At 41.3% G+C, this 17,071-nt stretch overlaps 1 protein-coding gene across 2 annotated transcripts; it reads left to right on the top strand.

Moving 5' to 3' along the window:
• The first annotated feature begins 181 nt into the window (after nt 1-181).
• On the top strand, nt 182-17,067 carry LOC110496188 (tyrosine-protein kinase STYK1-like). 2 transcript variants are annotated; one of them, XM_021571934.3, is made up of 10 exons: nt 182-651; nt 4,994-5,049; nt 7,825-8,040; nt 11,909-12,139; nt 12,559-12,740; nt 13,289-13,366; nt 13,725-13,939; nt 14,030-14,070; nt 14,209-14,305; nt 14,462-17,067. In XM_021571934.3, the coding sequence occupies exons 2-10, from the start codon at nt 4,995-4,997 to the stop codon at nt 14,655-14,657; spliced, it is 1,311 nt and encodes a 436-aa protein (XP_021427609.2). In that variant the 5' UTR covers nt 182-651; nt 4,994; the 3' UTR covers nt 14,658-17,067. The 2 variants fall into 2 exon arrangements, with proteins under 2 accessions (XP_021427609.2, XP_090064724.1); XM_090208598.1 differs by having other exon boundaries at nt 538-651; nt 4,917-5,049.
• Nucleotides 17,068-17,071: the final 4 nt, after the last annotated feature.

The raw sequence follows: 17,071 nt of genomic DNA, 5'->3' as shown, positions 1-17,071 counted from the left end.
TGGAAAGCTGATGAGTGATTACAAAACACAAAAGAAACCCCAACATGCCATTGCAAAGCCACTCACCCTGTATACAGTACCATACCACTGTAAGGCAGGGCAAACTTCTATTGCCTCATTCATGAGCTACAGTGGCAGCGCACCAAAAGCCTAATACTATCTAAGTTGCTTCCCCAACGCCCTCAGTCCCTGTGATTGTTGATAGGGGTGGATTGAGCAGTTTCACTTTGTAGAAAAGTAATGGAAATCGCGGGTGTTGAGTGGCCACTTGGGAGGCACCGTGAATCGACAACACCTTTGACCTTTGATGGACACCGGTGATTAGGAGGAGACTAAAATAGTTGCGAGGGCATTGCAAACCCACACACCGTAGCACTTTACACAATTAAAGGACACACACACACACACACACACACACCAAAAGTCTAAAAACAGAACTCACCGTGAAGAGGTGATGAGGTTGAGGAGGAAAAGGTGCAGCAAAGGGCAGGGCTAACCTGTGAGAATTACAAAGCAAAGAGACATGAGGAAAGAAACACACAACAACAGAAGAGCGAGATTGACAGAGAGGCTGGGAAAGTGGGAGATGGCAAATATCACACACTGGATTTATCACATGGGGATAATAATAGACCATTGTTAACATCAAACGTGAGTATACTACTGCTTCTTATGAGGAGCTAATATCAAACGTGACTATACTACTGCTTCTTATGAGGAGTTAATATCAAACATGAGTATACTACTGCTTCTTATGAGGAGCTAATATCAAACGTGAGTATACTACTGCTTCTTATGAGGAGCTAATATCAAACATGAGTATACTACTGCTTCTTATGAGGAGTTAATATCAAACGTGAGTATACTACTGCTTCTTATGAGGAGCTAATATCAAACATGAGTATACTACTGCTTCTTATGAGGAGTTAATATCAAACATGAGTATACTACTGCTTCTTATGAGGAGTTAATATCAAACGTGAGTATACTACTGCTTCTTATGAGGAGTTAATATCAAACGTGAGTATACTACTGCTTCTTATGAGGAGTTAATATCAAACGTGAGTATACTACTGCTTCTTATGAGGAGTTAATATCAAACGTGAGTATACTACTGCTTCTTATGAGGAGTTAATATCAAACAGGATAATACTACTGCTTCTTATGAGGAGCTAATATCAAACGTGATTATACTACTGCTTCTTATGAGGAGTTAATATCAAACGTGATTATACTACTGCTTCTTATGAGGAGTTAATATCAAACAGGATAATACTACTGCTTCTTATGAGGAGCTAAAATCAAACGTGAGTATACTACTGCTTCTTATGAGGAGCTAACATCAAACGTGATTATACTACTGCTTCTTATGAGGAGTTAATATCAAACGTGATTATACTACTGCTTCTTATGAGGAGTTAATATCAAACGTGATTATACTACTGCTTCTTATGAGGAGTTAATATCAAACGTGATTATACTACTGCTTCTTATGAGGAGTTCATATCAAACAGGATAATACTACTGCTTCTTATGAGGAGCTAATATAAAACGTGAGTATACTACTGCATCTTATGAGGAGCTAATATCAAACGTGAGTATACTACTGCTTCTTATGAGGAGTTAATATCAAACGTGAGTATACTACTGCTTCTTATGAGGAGTTAATATCAAACGTGAGTATACTACTGCTTCTTATGAGGAGCTAATATCAAACGTGAGTATACTACTGCTTCTTATGAGGAGCTAATATCAAACGTGAGTATACTACTGCTTCTTATGAGGAGCTAATATCAAACGTGAGTATACTACTGCTTCTTATGAGGAGCTAATATCAAACGTGATTATACTACTGCTTCTTATGAGGAGTTAATATCAAACGTGATTATACTACTGCTTCTTATGAGGAGTTAATATCAAACGTGATTATACTACTGCTTCTTATGAGGAGTTAATATCAAACGTGATCATACTACTGCTTCTTATGAGGAGTTAATATCAAACGTGAATATACTACTGCTTCTTATGAGGAGTTCATATCAAACAGGATAATACTACTGCTTCTTATGAGGAGTTAATATCAAACGTGATTATACTACTGCTTCTTATGAGGAGTTAATATCAAACGTGATTATACTACTGCTTCTTATGAGGAGTTCACATCAAACGTGAGTATTCTACTGCTTCTTATGAGGAGCTTTGGATGCTGAGGACATAATACCATTACACAATAAATGAGATTCAGCCTTACACAGGGAGCATGCCACGTAGGTTGACACGATACAATTTGTGAAGAAATGTGCAGTTACGGTTCAAATAAAGGGTCAAATACATTGTCGGCTAAAATACAAGGTCCAATATATTGAAACGTAAAAGTGTAATGTTTTGTATTATGTGCTGTGTATGGGTTGTGTATGGGTTGTGTGTGAGAAATGCATGTCAAAGAGAAATGCAGCCAGGCCGGTTGAGTGACACACATACTTGTAAAGGGGCGAGGGAGGGAAAACGCAGAAATGCTGTCAGAATGTGCTTCCTAACAACACTATGTGGAGGAGTGTACTGTGACCGCGACTCCTTATTGTTACCCGAGGACAGTGACAGAAATAGGTGACAAAACAAAAACACACCCTAAGCCTATATATAATTTGGTTGAACCACATCCAGGTAGACAGTAGTAGAGTCGGGTGACTTTCAAGTGTTGAGTTTATCACTTTTCCTTTGATTTATCCTTCATCTAGACAGGTTGTGACCTGAAATAAAGTAAGGTGAGAAGCATGTCTAACCAATTATTTTCTAACACAGTCAACTTGTATGAGAAAGTTGGCAAGACAATGACATAACATTGTAGAGTAAACACAGGTCCCCCAAGCTAGGCGGCCATGTTGTAAGTAAAGGATGTTATTATAGTATTATACTCCTAAACATGACTGCATAGACAACGCAACTGGTTCTTTGTGGTGACGGTTTGATCAATTTTGCCACTTTGAACATTTACATTTTACAATTGCACAGCAGCCAATCTATCCTCAAGTAAGACGGAAGAGAATTGTCCCAATCTCTGTTGACTCCAACTGTAGTTCCATCTAAGAAGCAAATGTCCAGGGAACTGTCAACGGGACCTCTACCTGTTCCATACAACCGGTTGTTGTTTTATCTCTGTGGTGACAAACGAAAAACAGGGGATGCATCTGAAATGTCACCCTATTCACTATGTAGTGGGGCCCATAGGGCTCTGGTCAAAAGTAGTGCACTATATAGGGTATAGGGTGCCATTTCAGATACACACAGTCTCTTCCTACTATAGCCCCTAATAATGACTTGTCCCATTGACCTGCCCTGAACCTGCCTACTAAATGTGAACAACAATATTCTGTCCACTTCCACTGTCGGTAGGAAGAGGTTATCAACGATTCCATTGGAGAATACTAGTCAGTCAGCCAGCCAGTCTGTCTTAGCATTTTTCAGATGTCATGCCCAAATCACATGGAGATTAACTTCAAACAGAGGTGCCATCAGAGAATGAATAGTGACCAATTAAAGTCAGACTGTGTGATGACACTTAAAGTGTGTAGTTGAATGTAACATACTGTACCCAGGCCTAAATACCACCAATGATGCGGCACCAATGCCCCGGTGTCATGTAAAAAAATAGTTTCACGATCGTTCTGATCGTGTTCTGATTGTGACATGATGCTGTAAAATTTCTCCCAGCGTGAAAATGTTCCCGCTTCAATATTTGCACGAGCATCTCTTTATGTGGCTGAGCTCGTGCGGATGTTCTCTCACACCCTCCCTAGACCTAAAAAAAAACTTTCACGTATTTGCTTCACACATCTGCCAATCAACGGTGACCAGGATTATTGACTCTGACCAATCAGAAGCTTGTTGAGGCGTGAGGTACCGGACTCGTGCGTCAAATATATATATATTTTTTGCGATTGTAAAGACTTGGGCGCTATGTTTTCGTTTGACAGTGCATAGATATCCGTTTGTTTGGTAGCTAAACAAAAAAAGTTAACTGCACACATCTTAGAACAACCCATCTCCACCAGTTTACATCTAATTATGCTAGCTAGCTAAATCAAGGGCGAGGGCGTGTGAGAGACGTCTGCACGAGCTCAGCCACCCACACAGACGCACGTGCAATTATTGACATGGGAACATTTTGAGGTTGTGAAATGTTTTACAACATGACGTCACAATCAGAACTATTTCACGCTGGGAAGATTTTTTTTACATCATCCGGCATGCCCAACCCATCCAGGGTTTTACGTGATTAGGACACATGCCAAATGCCAAGCGTGGTATAACACTAACCTTGCCATATTGTACGCCTACTGCAGTCAGTGTGATTATACTGTAGCCATAGTCACATTACTGTATCTAAATTGCCTCAGCATCAGATCTACCCAGATACCATAGTTACTTGGGAATCTAATATCTAGAGTTAATCTAGGTTATTCACTCAGAAAGCAATTTCGCTGAGATTACATCAATAACACTAGCACAGTCAAAACACATGTACACAGAATAACAAAAACATGTACCAGCGTTCAAAATGCTCACATTGTCATCGTTATCGATGGGGGGAAAAGTGCAAGACATGGACATTGTATGACAAGTGTACAACTGTACAGTCTTTTTTCCTTTTCCTAAAGTAGACATTGATTAGCCTAGATCAGGGGTACTAAACTCTTATCCTACGAGGTTCGGAGCCTCCTGGTTTTCTGTTCTACCTGATCATTAATTGCACACCCCTGGTGTCCCAGGTCTAAACCAGTCTCTGATCAGAGTGAAACAATGAAAAAAAAATGCAGTGGAATCAACTTTGAGATGGAGAAAATGGACTCCAGATGTCTTTGTGTGTCTTGTGTGACAGTAGAAGGTGTTGAATACTCCTTGCTGTGTCGTTACAGCCGAGGGCTTTATGAGGCTGCTGACCGGTGGTAATCTAATGATGATATCTGTGCGTTTGCTCGCTCCCACTCCTCAGGATGTCGTCCTACTCTGATGCTGATAATCAGTGTCAACCGGGGGACACCATCTGTGGTAAGTGCTCCTCTCTCATGATCCTTTTTCTCTACTTCTCCTGTGTCGCCTTGTCTTGCACCTTCTACAACTTATACCCACTAGCTGTTGGGTCTCCAAGCCAAAGGTATTGACATAAAAACACTCCATGAACTTGGGCTCTTTAGATCCGATAGACCAGTGTTACCCCCACCCTGGTCCTCCAGTATCCTCAACAGCACACATTTGTATTGTAACCCTGGACAAGCACACCTGATTCAACTTGTTAACTAACCATCAAGCCCTCAATAGGGTGTTTGTCCAGGGCTACAACAAAAATGTGTCATTTTTATTTATTTATTTATCCGTTATTTTACCAGGTAAGTTGACTGAGAACACATTCTCATTTACAGCAACGACCTGGGGAATAGTTACAGGGGAGAGGAGGGGATGAATGAGCCAATTGTAAACTGGGGATTATTAGGTGACCGTGATGGTTTGAGGGCCAGATTGGGAATTTAGCCAGGACACAGTGGTTAACACCCCTACTCTTACGATAAGTGCCATGGGATCTTTAATGACCTCAGAGAGTCAGGACACCCGTTTAACGTCCCATCTGAAAGACGGCACCCTACACAGGGCAGTGTCCCCAATCACTGCCCTGGGGCATTGGGATATTTTTTAGACCAGAGGAAAGAGTGCCTCCTACTGGCCCTTCAGTAATGATGGGGATTCTCGAGGACCAGGGTCGGGAAACACTGGGATAGACAATGTTCTGGAAATAATAAGGAAATGTTTAACCAGGTTACATTTAGCTGTCCACCGATACATTTCTGGGGCGTTTTGCTAATCTTCCCACCAGTGTAAAAAGTGGGCTTTAACATTCTGTCACAAACTGGTTGTCCATTTACTGAGATTCTATTGGTGCCGACATATGATCAACATCACAGTCAATTTTTACACAAGATCTTTGTGTTTTAACCAAAACACACATTTCAAGGGGCATGCTATGTAAAGATCATTTGTGCCATATTTATTCCATTTGAATCTGCCTAGGGTGGAGACTTGTTCCCTTTCCCAGCCTTTACCAAACAGAGCTGTAATCAAAAGGAGCTGCAACCAACATGGTGGAGCCACTTCAACCGTCTAGAAAGCATTTTGGATACATAAAACGCCACATAGATGGCATCAGACCTGTGTAATATAGATTAGAGGCACTGGTTTTATTAGGTACCAAACGAATATAAAAGGACACAACCTAGATTTGTCCATTAAAAGAAACACTCCTTTTCCACTATTAAAACACTGTGTCATATTTTTCCCGTTAATCCGTTATACAGCGATGACAGAAATGTGTTGCATTTGCTGTCACAGTACTCGTATCCAACATGCACACAAGAATGGCTGGGAACAGCACAGGGTCTGCCGCATTGTCCGCTACGTCGCCAGTCTACAGAGCAGCACAGCTTAGGGGAAAGATAGTTCAGGCTCTCCGGAAGATTTTAAGGAACAAGAAGAATGTTCATTTCCAGACTGTTCATTTCTTAACAGTTGGCTTTAAGCATTCCAGTTGCTTTGGGACGGCACACTGTAGGTAGACTTAGCCAATCAATCACGGTGTGGCGCAAACACGTTGTACCACAATCTATACCTTTCTCAGCATGCTATTTCCTGTTGCACTTAAAAGGCCCAGTGCAGTCAAACTAGATTTTCCTGTGCTTTAACAATATATCTGCACACTACGAGGTTAGAATGATAGTGTCAAAATGATGATAATGCCCTTTCAGTGTTTGAAAAGACTGCCTGAAATTTCAGCCTGTTTTGGTGGGATGGAGTTTTGGCCTGCCTGGTCACTTCGCCAGGTTGGTAAATAATTCAATTGACCAATAAGAGAGTTCCAAATCTCTCTAACACACCTCTCCCCCCTCTCCACTCAGACCATTCCTAGACAGTCCAAGCAAAATTCTTGCTTGAGAAATTGCTCTTTACTAAGAAGCTACTATTTCTGTTGCTTTTTGACAATTTTTTTAATTGAAAACAATCATAATAAGTTACTTAGTTGTTACCCAGAAATGATTTGATATAAAAAAAATGCTGCATTGGACCTTTAAATGAAGGCAGTGTACACATTGTAAGTAGCTTACGAAATAAGATGATATGAATGATGAGCACTAAATCACCCCTGACAAACAGTAATTATGTGTCTGAAATACAGTACCAGTCAAAAGTTTGGACACACCTACTCATTCCAGGGGTTTTCTTTATTTTTTACTATTTTCTACACTGTAGAATAATAGTGAAGACATCAACACTATGAAACAACACATATGGAATCATGTAGTAACCAAAAAAGTGTTAAAGAAATCCAAATCTATTTTATATATGAGACTCTTTCGAAACCCTTGAATGAGTAGGTGTGTCCAAACTTTTGACTGATACTGTGCATTCCTATTGGCATGTACTGTTGTTGCTACTTCAAGTGTATCATACTCAGGTTTCTGACTATCAAAACAAATGCCAGACCACACCTGCTTGCTTTGTACTATAGTGTTGACATAGACATTACAGAACACAAAGATCACCATTTCAGGGAGACAGACATAAAGAATAGCATTGAAAAGTCATCCTCAACCATTTCCATTCTGTACTTCTTTGGTTCTTTTTCACTCTATTGTTGCCCAATGTGATTCAGAAATGTTGTCCTTTCCCAGCACAGGGTAAACTGTAGCAGGTTAGTCGTTAAGTGCCTTGTTAAAGTGCCCAACGGTAGTAATACTCTAACTCTGACATTGGTCTCTCTCGCTCTCCGTCTCGCAGAGATCACAGTGTACAAACAGGAAGTCATCATCGTGCCCATCCTGCTCCTTGCGAGCTTCCTGGTCACTCTGCTAATCGTTCTCCTGATGAGGTGCTGCCCTGGAAAGGGAATCCGCGGACGACCCAGCATAATCCTAGCCCGACCACACAGCACCAGAAGGTTGAGCGCACACACACAGAGGCAAAGTGCCAGACAGAACGTACAGGGCATTGAGGGTAAGTTGGTGTGCACACTGATGTCATGCCAATGAGCTTGACTGATGAGTCAGCATACTTGTATCTTCCCACTCTGTACAAGTCTTTCTAGATAGATGGGTTGCTTCCGGCAATGTTTTGACGCTCCAGCTCAATGCGTCTTTACAAGTTGTGTTATCAGTTGGGACAGAGAGGATGAGTCAGAAACGGGATGCGTGTCACCGGTAACGTTACTGCCCTATTTTAAACATGAGCACAATTCCCGCCTGCATTTTAAGCCCCTCCTACCCAAACTCATGATTTGTTGGGAGTTTTTTTGTTGTTGTCTGAAGTGGACCCTCCCCTGAACACTTTCCTCCCAAGAACTTGTGCCACTGTTGCCTCATTTCAACATGGAAATGTGGGTAATATTTGTTGAATTCCCAATGTGTTATCACTATGCTTTCAACCATCTAAAAGTATGATCAAATTCCAATGGAAAAACAATGTCAGATTTTTTGGGGTTTAGTTGTCATCTAAATGTGATATCACTGCACTTTCAACCATTTAAAAACAGAACAAAGTTAAAAATGGGAATATGTCAGATATTTTGCATTTATACAACAACTTTATGTCTTTTCACTGTGCTTCCTCTAACAGCACAACCAAATGACCTGGATTGCAGTTAAGATTACATTCAAATACAATAGTGTGAGTGATCAATGCTGCTCAAGATTCTTCCCAGATTATTATAGATCTCCACAGACCTGCGAACAATGCATGCTATCTTGAACATGCGCACTTTCTATCATTTCATAAGAAAACATTTATAGTTACAGCAGGCTAACTTCAAAATGTGGCCATGGATGTGTTACTCATTTTAAAAGGTTGAATAAATACTGCTACATTACTTTGTAAGATAGGCTATTTAGTGTATTGCAAAAGTAATATTGAGTTGTGTTTTGGTTGACAATGCAGCCAAATATCAACATTATAAAGGATTTCTAAAGCTTGCATAGTTTAATCTGAGCCACTGGTTTAATCCCTATTCCTTAACATTTTAAAATTGTTGCTTTAGTTAGAGATGTGAATCCAACATATCAATCAAATGTATTTATAAAGCCCTTTTTACATCAGCAGATGTCACAAAGTGCTGTACAGAAACTCAGCCTAAAACCCCAAACGGCAAGCAATGCAGATGTAGAATCACAATGGCTAGGGAAAAACTCCCTAGAAAGGCAGGAACCTAGAAAGAAACCCAGAGAGGAACCAGGCTCTGAGGGGTGGCCAGTCCTCTTCTGGCTGTGCCGGGTGGAGATTATAAGAGTACATGGCCGAAAAGGCCAGATTGTTCTTCAAGATGTTCAAACATTCATGGATGACCAGATGGGTCAAATAATAATCACAGTGGCCGTAGAGGGTGCAAAAGGTCAGCACCTCAGGAGTAAATGTCATTTGGCTTTTCATAGCCGAGCATTAAGAGGTCGTAATATATTATTTGTTAACTTGTCGACTATTTAATAGGCTATTTACTGTATTGCGAAAATGTCATTGAATTGTGTATCAAATATCAACATTTGAAGGATATGTACTGTATCTTTTGTGCTACCGATTTAGTCTGGCTCTAATTAAAAATGGATATGTGTTGGCTTCACCTCTCCGTCTCAACCAAAGTTAAAGAATAGGACTAAATCAAATCAGACTTGATTTAAAGTGCAATTCAATTTAGTCAGTCTTTTAACTTGTATTTTAGGTTGAGATGGAGACGTGAATCCAAAGCATCGATTGTTCATTTGTAGACAAACCGGGAATTAAAAAGGCAGACTAAGTCAGTGGAACAGATGGAACTATTCAGTCTGTCTACAAATTAACCATTGATACGTTGGATCCACATCTCCATCAACAACCAAAAATCTGAGTTAAAGAAGAGGACTAAACTCTAATTCAACTTTAAATGCACTATTCTTCAACTTTGATTTTCGGTTGAGATGGAAGAAGTGAATCCAACGTATTCATGATTAACTTGAAGATTACGTTTGAATTCAAAGTTTGAAACCCTAGACTTATATGTGTTGTCTATTTGTCGTTGAACACTGGGTTGAATTGAAACAATAGCTGCTGATGACTTTGCAAATGCTATATAGGCCTAAATAGTGTAATTGATGATACAGTATTTAACTTATGAAGTATGGCTACATTTCATTTGCTCTGTTAAACCTACTCTTTGGAATGACAAATAGCAACAGTGAATACATTTAGTTATTAAGGGATCTCTCAATAATCATTCTCACGATGGCACATTGGAAGTAGTCATTGACAAAAATAAAAGCTGGGCTTGGATAAAACCCTGGAAGGGAGACCAAAATGAATAGGAGATCAACTCTCCAGTAGGAGGTGCTGCCCAGCCTATAGATTGTTTTTAATGATAATGAATATAGTTGAACAGCTGATGTTGTTTCAAAAGGTACAAATTCAACATATTTTAGGTTTGTCTGTGTTGAAAATTGGCCACAATGATGACATAATCCTGTGGTTGAAATTTCACCCTCAAAACAACAGTTCACGTTGATTACTTTTTCAAGTTCTATGTATTGCCCAAGTAGATTCCATGTCACAATTGATTCAACCAGTTTGTGCCCAGTGGGTTATGATGCTCTTAGGTCTGGGATATCCCAGACTAACTCTGTACTAGAAATACAGTAGTAAGCATTTACAAACTTTGTAAAGCACATACTTAGTCAATTGCTAAAGCACAATGATTGCCATATTGTTTATTTTAGACTTAATGCTGTGGTGTAAAGTGCTTAAGGAAGAATACTTTAAAGTACTACTTAATTCGTTTTTTGGGGTATCGGTACTTTACTATTTATATTTTTGACAACTTTTACTTTACTATATTCCTAAAGAAAAGTATGTTCACTTTTTACTCCATACATTTCCCCTGACACCCAAAAGTGCTCGTTACATTTTGAATGCTTAGCAGGACAGAAGATGGTCCAATTCGCACACTTATCAAGAGAACATCCCTGGTCATCCCTACTGCCGCTGATCTGGTGGACTTACTAAACACATGTTTGTTTGTAAATTGTGTTGGAGTGTGACCCTGTCTATCCATAAAAATAAAAATAAATATGTGCCATCTGGTTTGCTGTCTCGTCCTGACCATAGAAAGCCTGTATTTTCTATGGTAGAGAAGGTCAGGGCGTGACTAGGGGTATTAGTCTAGTTTATTATTTCTATGTGGGGCTCTAGGTTTAATTTTCTTTGTTGGGGTTTGTGTATGATTCCCAATTGGAGGCAGCTGGTAATCGTTGTCTCTAATTGGGGATCATATTTAAGTTGCATTTTTCCACCTGTGGGTTATCGGATATTGTTTGAGTTACTGTGTTTTGAGTTAGTGCACGTAGCACCTCTTGTCACAGTTCGTTGTTAGTTTATTGTTGCTAAGTTTCACTATTAAAATATTATGTGGAACTCAACATACACTGCTGCGCCTTGGTCCGTCTCTACATACGAATGTGACATTTGCTTAATATAAGGATTTTTTATTATTAGTACTTATATTTTAGCAACTACATTTACTTTTGATACTTAAGTATATTTCAAACCAAATACTTTGACTTTTACTCAGTACTATTTTACTGGGTGACTTTTACTTTTACTTGAGTAACTTTCTATTAGGGTATCTATACTTTTACTCAAGTATGACCATTGGGTACTTTTTCCACCACTGTTTTAATGTAAATGTTTGCCAAAACTAGACTAACTCCTGGCATATATTTATCCACTTTAAAAAGCTTACTTACATAGGCAGAGACTTTTGTTTTATAATGCATGAGTTGCATCTCTAGGTCTGAGGAATTTCATATATATAATTTCACATGTGTAATACCCATCTGTTCACCTGCAGCTCCTCCTGAGCTGAACCCACTGGAGCATGAGGAGTTACCTATGGGCACTCCGACCTGGCGTGACGCCCCAGACACCTTTTCTGCAGTACCGGAGACGCCCAGAGAGAGGCAGCATGGCTCTTTCAACCTAGTCACTCCGCTGCCCCTGTCCTTTGTCAAACCGAACGACTTTGTCACCCTCTGCCGGGCAAGGATGGACAACAGAGATGTGATTCTACGGACACTTAAAGGTAACATTCTTTGATATACATTGGAGTTATAAAATAGACGCTCCCATCCAGAGACTGACAGTCAGTGTATTGTAAGACCTTCAGGCTTATGAGTATAAAACCTGAAATGTTGGGGATGTTACCTGGTCTTGGTGTCACTTTGACATCTGATCGATATTCAAATCAACAGACCTAGGCCAACCCATAACAAAAATGACTACATTTCCCTTCAGTAGCCTACTGACAGATATAGAAGGGGAAAAAATACAACACATTCGGTGTGTTTGAGGGGATCCGTTTGAGCAAAGCGAGGCACAGACTCACTAGTCTTGAAACCATATTGAGTAGTTATGAGGGATGTTAGGTCATTTGTAGATCAGTGATTCTACGCAGTCCAACTGCAATGTAGTAAATCTCAACATGCACCTGTTCTCCCCCAGAGACCGCTGATGCCAGCGAGCGCCAGTCCTTCCTGGGCTTTGCCTCCTTTCTGTCTGAGCTGGGGCCCCACCCCTTTCTGCCTGGTCTGATAGGCGTGCTCTCCCTACGTACCCCCCTCATCACCGTGATGGAGGAACTGGAGCACAGGGACCTGCTGGGGTTCCTATGGAGGTGTCGACAGGTATGGTACTCCCATAGAGATGGATAGAGGTCTCAACTTTATATCTATGACCGCATGGGCAGCGCCATTGAGGCTACCGCCCATAGAAATCCCCACCCAGTTGACTACTTTAAAATGGGTGAAGCACAGTGGAAGCCCTCAATGGCAATGCCCATGCTAAAATGGCTTATGTCCATGATGAGTCCTCTATATAACTCTATGGGTACTCCTACATTGCCAAATAGCTGGGGATGTTCAATAGGGAGAACACGGTTTTAAACAGAGTGAAACGAAGAGGTAGCCTAGATTGTTTCACCAAAACGTTTTGCTCCAGACTGGAGTATACTGACCATGATGCTGATGTGTTAGGGACGGGTCTTAGCCAGAGATCTGCCTTGCACAACCTTTACGTAAATCGTGAATTGTCGCCTGGTTTGCCTGAACATTCGAGTTGTACGTGGATCTCAAGAGGCTGCGCAAACACTCTGTAATCATTTAGACTACAGTGAATATGGACATGACCATTAGTGATAGTGAGAATGGAGACTCACAGTGCTGTTTCTTGGCAGGACACAGGCGGGGAGTCCCCATGCGACATCACAGAGAAGCGCATCTTCACCATGGGAGGACAAGTGGCTTCTGCTCTGGTTGGTCTTTCTCTCTCTCTCTCTCTCTCTCTCCTTTCCATCCATCTCTGTCCGTATGTCTACAATTGAAAATTATAGTTCAAGTTGAGTGCATATGCTATGAAAATGCCGATCTAACGATTCCGTCATTCTTATTCAGAACTGTGTAAGCACTTTGGGACAACTGCTGATGTAAAAGGGTTAATGCATGCATATCATTTTAATTTATAAGTAGAGCCAATAGTTTTACCTCATCAAGTCGTGTGTTTAGGAAAAACTCCTGGCCTTACCTACTTGATTTGTCTGTATGAATGGCTTTTACATGCTTGAATGTCCCATAGCCATTGTAAAACAGCATCCTCTCTATTTGTGCATTCAGGAATACCTGCATGGTCAGAGCTGTATCCATGGCAACGTTGGAGCTCGGAGCGTGTTGGTTGGCAGAGACCTGACAGCTAAACTGTGGGGATTGGGTCCAGCATACCGCAGGAAAACACAAGCAGGAACTCCAGGAGAGCTGGAAAACACCGAGACGAGGAAGTGGCAGGCTCCAGAAGTATTGGCAAGGAGACTTGTCAGTCAAAGCAGTGACGTGTAGGTCGCCAATCTGATTGGACATATAATATGAAATAGTCATGAGACTTTTATCGTTGACAGTGATCTCTCAACCATCCTTTTTTGCAGCTGGTCTTTTGGCATCCTGCTCCATGAAATGGTGACACTCGGTAAATGCTTTTCTAAATAAATAATCTATCATTACCGGTCTGTTAAACTGTTACAACCATCACAAATGTTATCCCACGGATATAATGTTTATCATGTACACGCACCCTAATAATCTCATTTAATCCTCCACTTTGTAGGTGACCCACCATTCCCTAAAGTCATGGCCAATGATCTTCTCCAATACCTCCAGAGAGGAAAGACTCAGAAGAGACCCGCTAATTGTTCTAACTCACTGTAAGCGACTACATTAAGTAATAATCCGTTAATAATGACCTAGTACACCACAGAAAACATATAACAGTACTAGTTCTTAGACAGTGATACAAGTGGCCACAATGATCCCCACAAACCAGTTAAAATTGGTTCCAAAAGCTACTGTACCTTTTTCAGGTATTCCATAATCAAGTCCTGTGGCCAGTTCGCTCCACACGAGCGCCCTGCATTGGCTGAAGTGGTCCGGAAGCTTCAATCAGGAGAGAAGAGTGCCAACGATAGGCCAGTTCTTCGAGTGCCTGGGCCACTGGACATTGAGAAGTACCTACACGAGGCGGGATATGGAGAGGCCTACAATTACACTGTTCTCTGATTGGCTCCTGGGCTTCTTGTTAAAATCTAGGTCATAAATTCAGTGTCGCTTTTTCACATTACCGTGAAGACTGCTGGAAGAGCGTTTTAAATGTCAAAACACCAAATCTTGTTTTTCTTTAGGTGCCATACTATCCGCAATACAATGTGAGAGACTGAAGAAACACTCAGGTATCAGGACATAACTATACTGAACAAAAATATAAACGCAACATGCTACAATTTCAACGATTTTAAAGAGTTACAGTTCATATAAGGAAATCAGTCTAAATGAATTAATTAGGCCCTAATCTATGGATTTCACATCACTTGGCAAGGGGCACAGCCATGGATGGGCATACACCCACTAGGGAGCCAGGCCCAGCCAATCATAATGAGTTTTTCCCCATAGAAGGGCTTTATTACAGACAGAAGTAATCCTCAGTTTCATCAGCTGTCTGGGTGGCTGGTCTCAGATGATCCCACAGGTGAACAGGCCAGATGTGGAGGTCCTGGGTTGGGTTGGAGGTGGTTTATGGTAGAGAAATTAACATTAAATGATCTGACAACAGCACTGGTGGACATTCCTGCAGTCAGCATGCCAATTGCACCTGCCCTTAGAACTTGAGACATCTGTGTTGTGACAAAACTGCACATTTTAGTGGCATTTTATTGTCCCCAGCACAAGGTGCATCTGTGTAATGATCATAATGTTTAATCAGCCACATCTGTCAGGTGGATGGATTATCTTGGAAAAGGAGAAATGCTCACTAACAGGGATGTAAACAAATGTACATTTTTGTTCAGTATGTATGTATATACAAAGCATTCTGCTTTTTCCATGACAGACTGACCTAGGTGAACGCTATGATCCTCTTTGATGTCAATTGTTAAATCCACTTCAATCAGTGTAGATGAAGGGGAGACAGGTTAAAGAAGGATTTTTAAGCCTTGAGACAATTTAGATATGGATTGTGTATGAGTGTCATTCAGAGGGTGAATAGGCAAGATGCAAAATGTAAGTGCCTTTGAATAGGGTATCATAGTAGGTGCTAGGTGCACTGGTTTGTGTCAAGACTGGCAATGCTGGGCCTCCCGAGTGGCGCAGTGGTCTGCCACTTGAGATCCTGGTTCAAGTCCAGGCTCTGTCGTAGCCGGCCGCGACCGGGAGACCCATGGGGCGGTGCACAATTGGCCCAGAGCCATCCGGGTTAGGGGAGGGTTTGGCCGGCAGGGATGTCCTTGTCCCATCGCACACTAGCGACTCCTGTGGTGGGCCGGGTGCAGTGCATGCTGACACAGATGCCAGGTGCATGGTGTTTCCTCTGTGACACATTGGTGCGGCTGGCTTCCGGGTTAAGCGGGCATTGTGTCAAGAAGCAGTGCGGCTTGGTTGGGTTGTGTTTTGGGGGACGCACGGCTCTCGACCTTCGCCTCTACCGAGTTGCCGTGACTGAAGACTGGATACCACGACAAAGGGTAAACGTTTTTTTAAAGATTACAAAAAAATAAAAGAACGACAATGCTGCTGGGTTTTTCTTGCTCAACAGTTTCCACCGTGTGTATCAAGAATGGTCAACCACCCAAAGGACATCCAGCCAACTTGACAACTGTAGGAAGCATTGGCGTCAACATCCTTGTGGAACGCTTTCGGCACTTTGTAGAGTTCATGACCTGACGAATTGAGGCTGTGCTGAGGGAAAAAGGTGTGGGTGCAACTCAATATTAGGAAGGTGTTCCTAATGTTTGGTATAATCAGTGTATGTATGTATATATATTTATATATTTATCCACTGTCTATATACTGAATATCTATGTGGCTCCAACGGAAAACCAAATGAACCTTCCCTGCAGGCTACAATGCCAGTGTCTTCCAAGGCCCTACTTGGGTCTCTCTCTCACACTAGCAGATATATAATTCTACATGTAAACTGTGGCCACTCACACTTTAACCCTTTAAACAACCACCAGTCTGCAATTTAGTCAAATAGAAATGGCTGAGTTTCTCATCATCATAAAATCTAGCCCAGCAGGGAAGGTAAGTTAAAGGGAAAATCCACTCAAACAATCTTTTGGTATCCCCCCACATTAGCCCACTTTTAATACAGTCCCAATATGTTTTGCATGTCAGCCGTTTTGAAGATATTCAAGAAGTGTCACCAGCCACATCATCATAATGATGCATCGTACATGTATATCATATATCACTTGATTTTCCCTTTGAGGGATCTGTCGTACCACAAAGCAAAGTGCTCCTTTCTTTATGTTCTTAGTTGAGCCGGGATCCCTGCCTAACAAATGTGCCTTAACAAACTCAGAAGTCTTAACCAGCCATAGGACTGTCACGTAAAGAGCACCGCTAGCTATTACACATACGTTCAGTCTACACAACACTCATCACTTCAGTTGCAAAATAAAAGCACTACCACTTCTGCG

The sequence above is a fragment of the Oncorhynchus mykiss genome, chromosome 18 (genome assembly GCF_057628025.1).
Source record: "Oncorhynchus mykiss isolate SJ-2025 chromosome 18, ASM5762802v1, whole genome shotgun sequence".
In the NCBI taxonomy this organism is placed as follows: Eukaryota; Metazoa; Chordata; class Actinopteri; order Salmoniformes; family Salmonidae; genus Oncorhynchus; species Oncorhynchus mykiss.
This window is presented reverse-complemented; position numbering and strand designations above follow the sequence as displayed.

Excerpts from the sequence above, each read along its gene's own strand:
- LOC110496188 (XM_021571934.3), top strand. The coding sequence starts at position 4,995 with ATGTCGTCCTACTCTGATGCTGATAATCAGTGTCAACCGGGGGACACC. Across the intron at positions 14,071-14,208 it reads CCATGAAATGGTGACACTCG|GTGACCCACCATTCCCTAAA; the intron begins GTAAATGCTTTT and ends TCCACTTTGTAG. Across the intron at positions 14,306-14,461 it reads GCTAATTGTTCTAACTCACT|GTATTCCATAATCAAGTCCT; the intron begins GTAAGCGACTAC and ends TACCTTTTTCAG.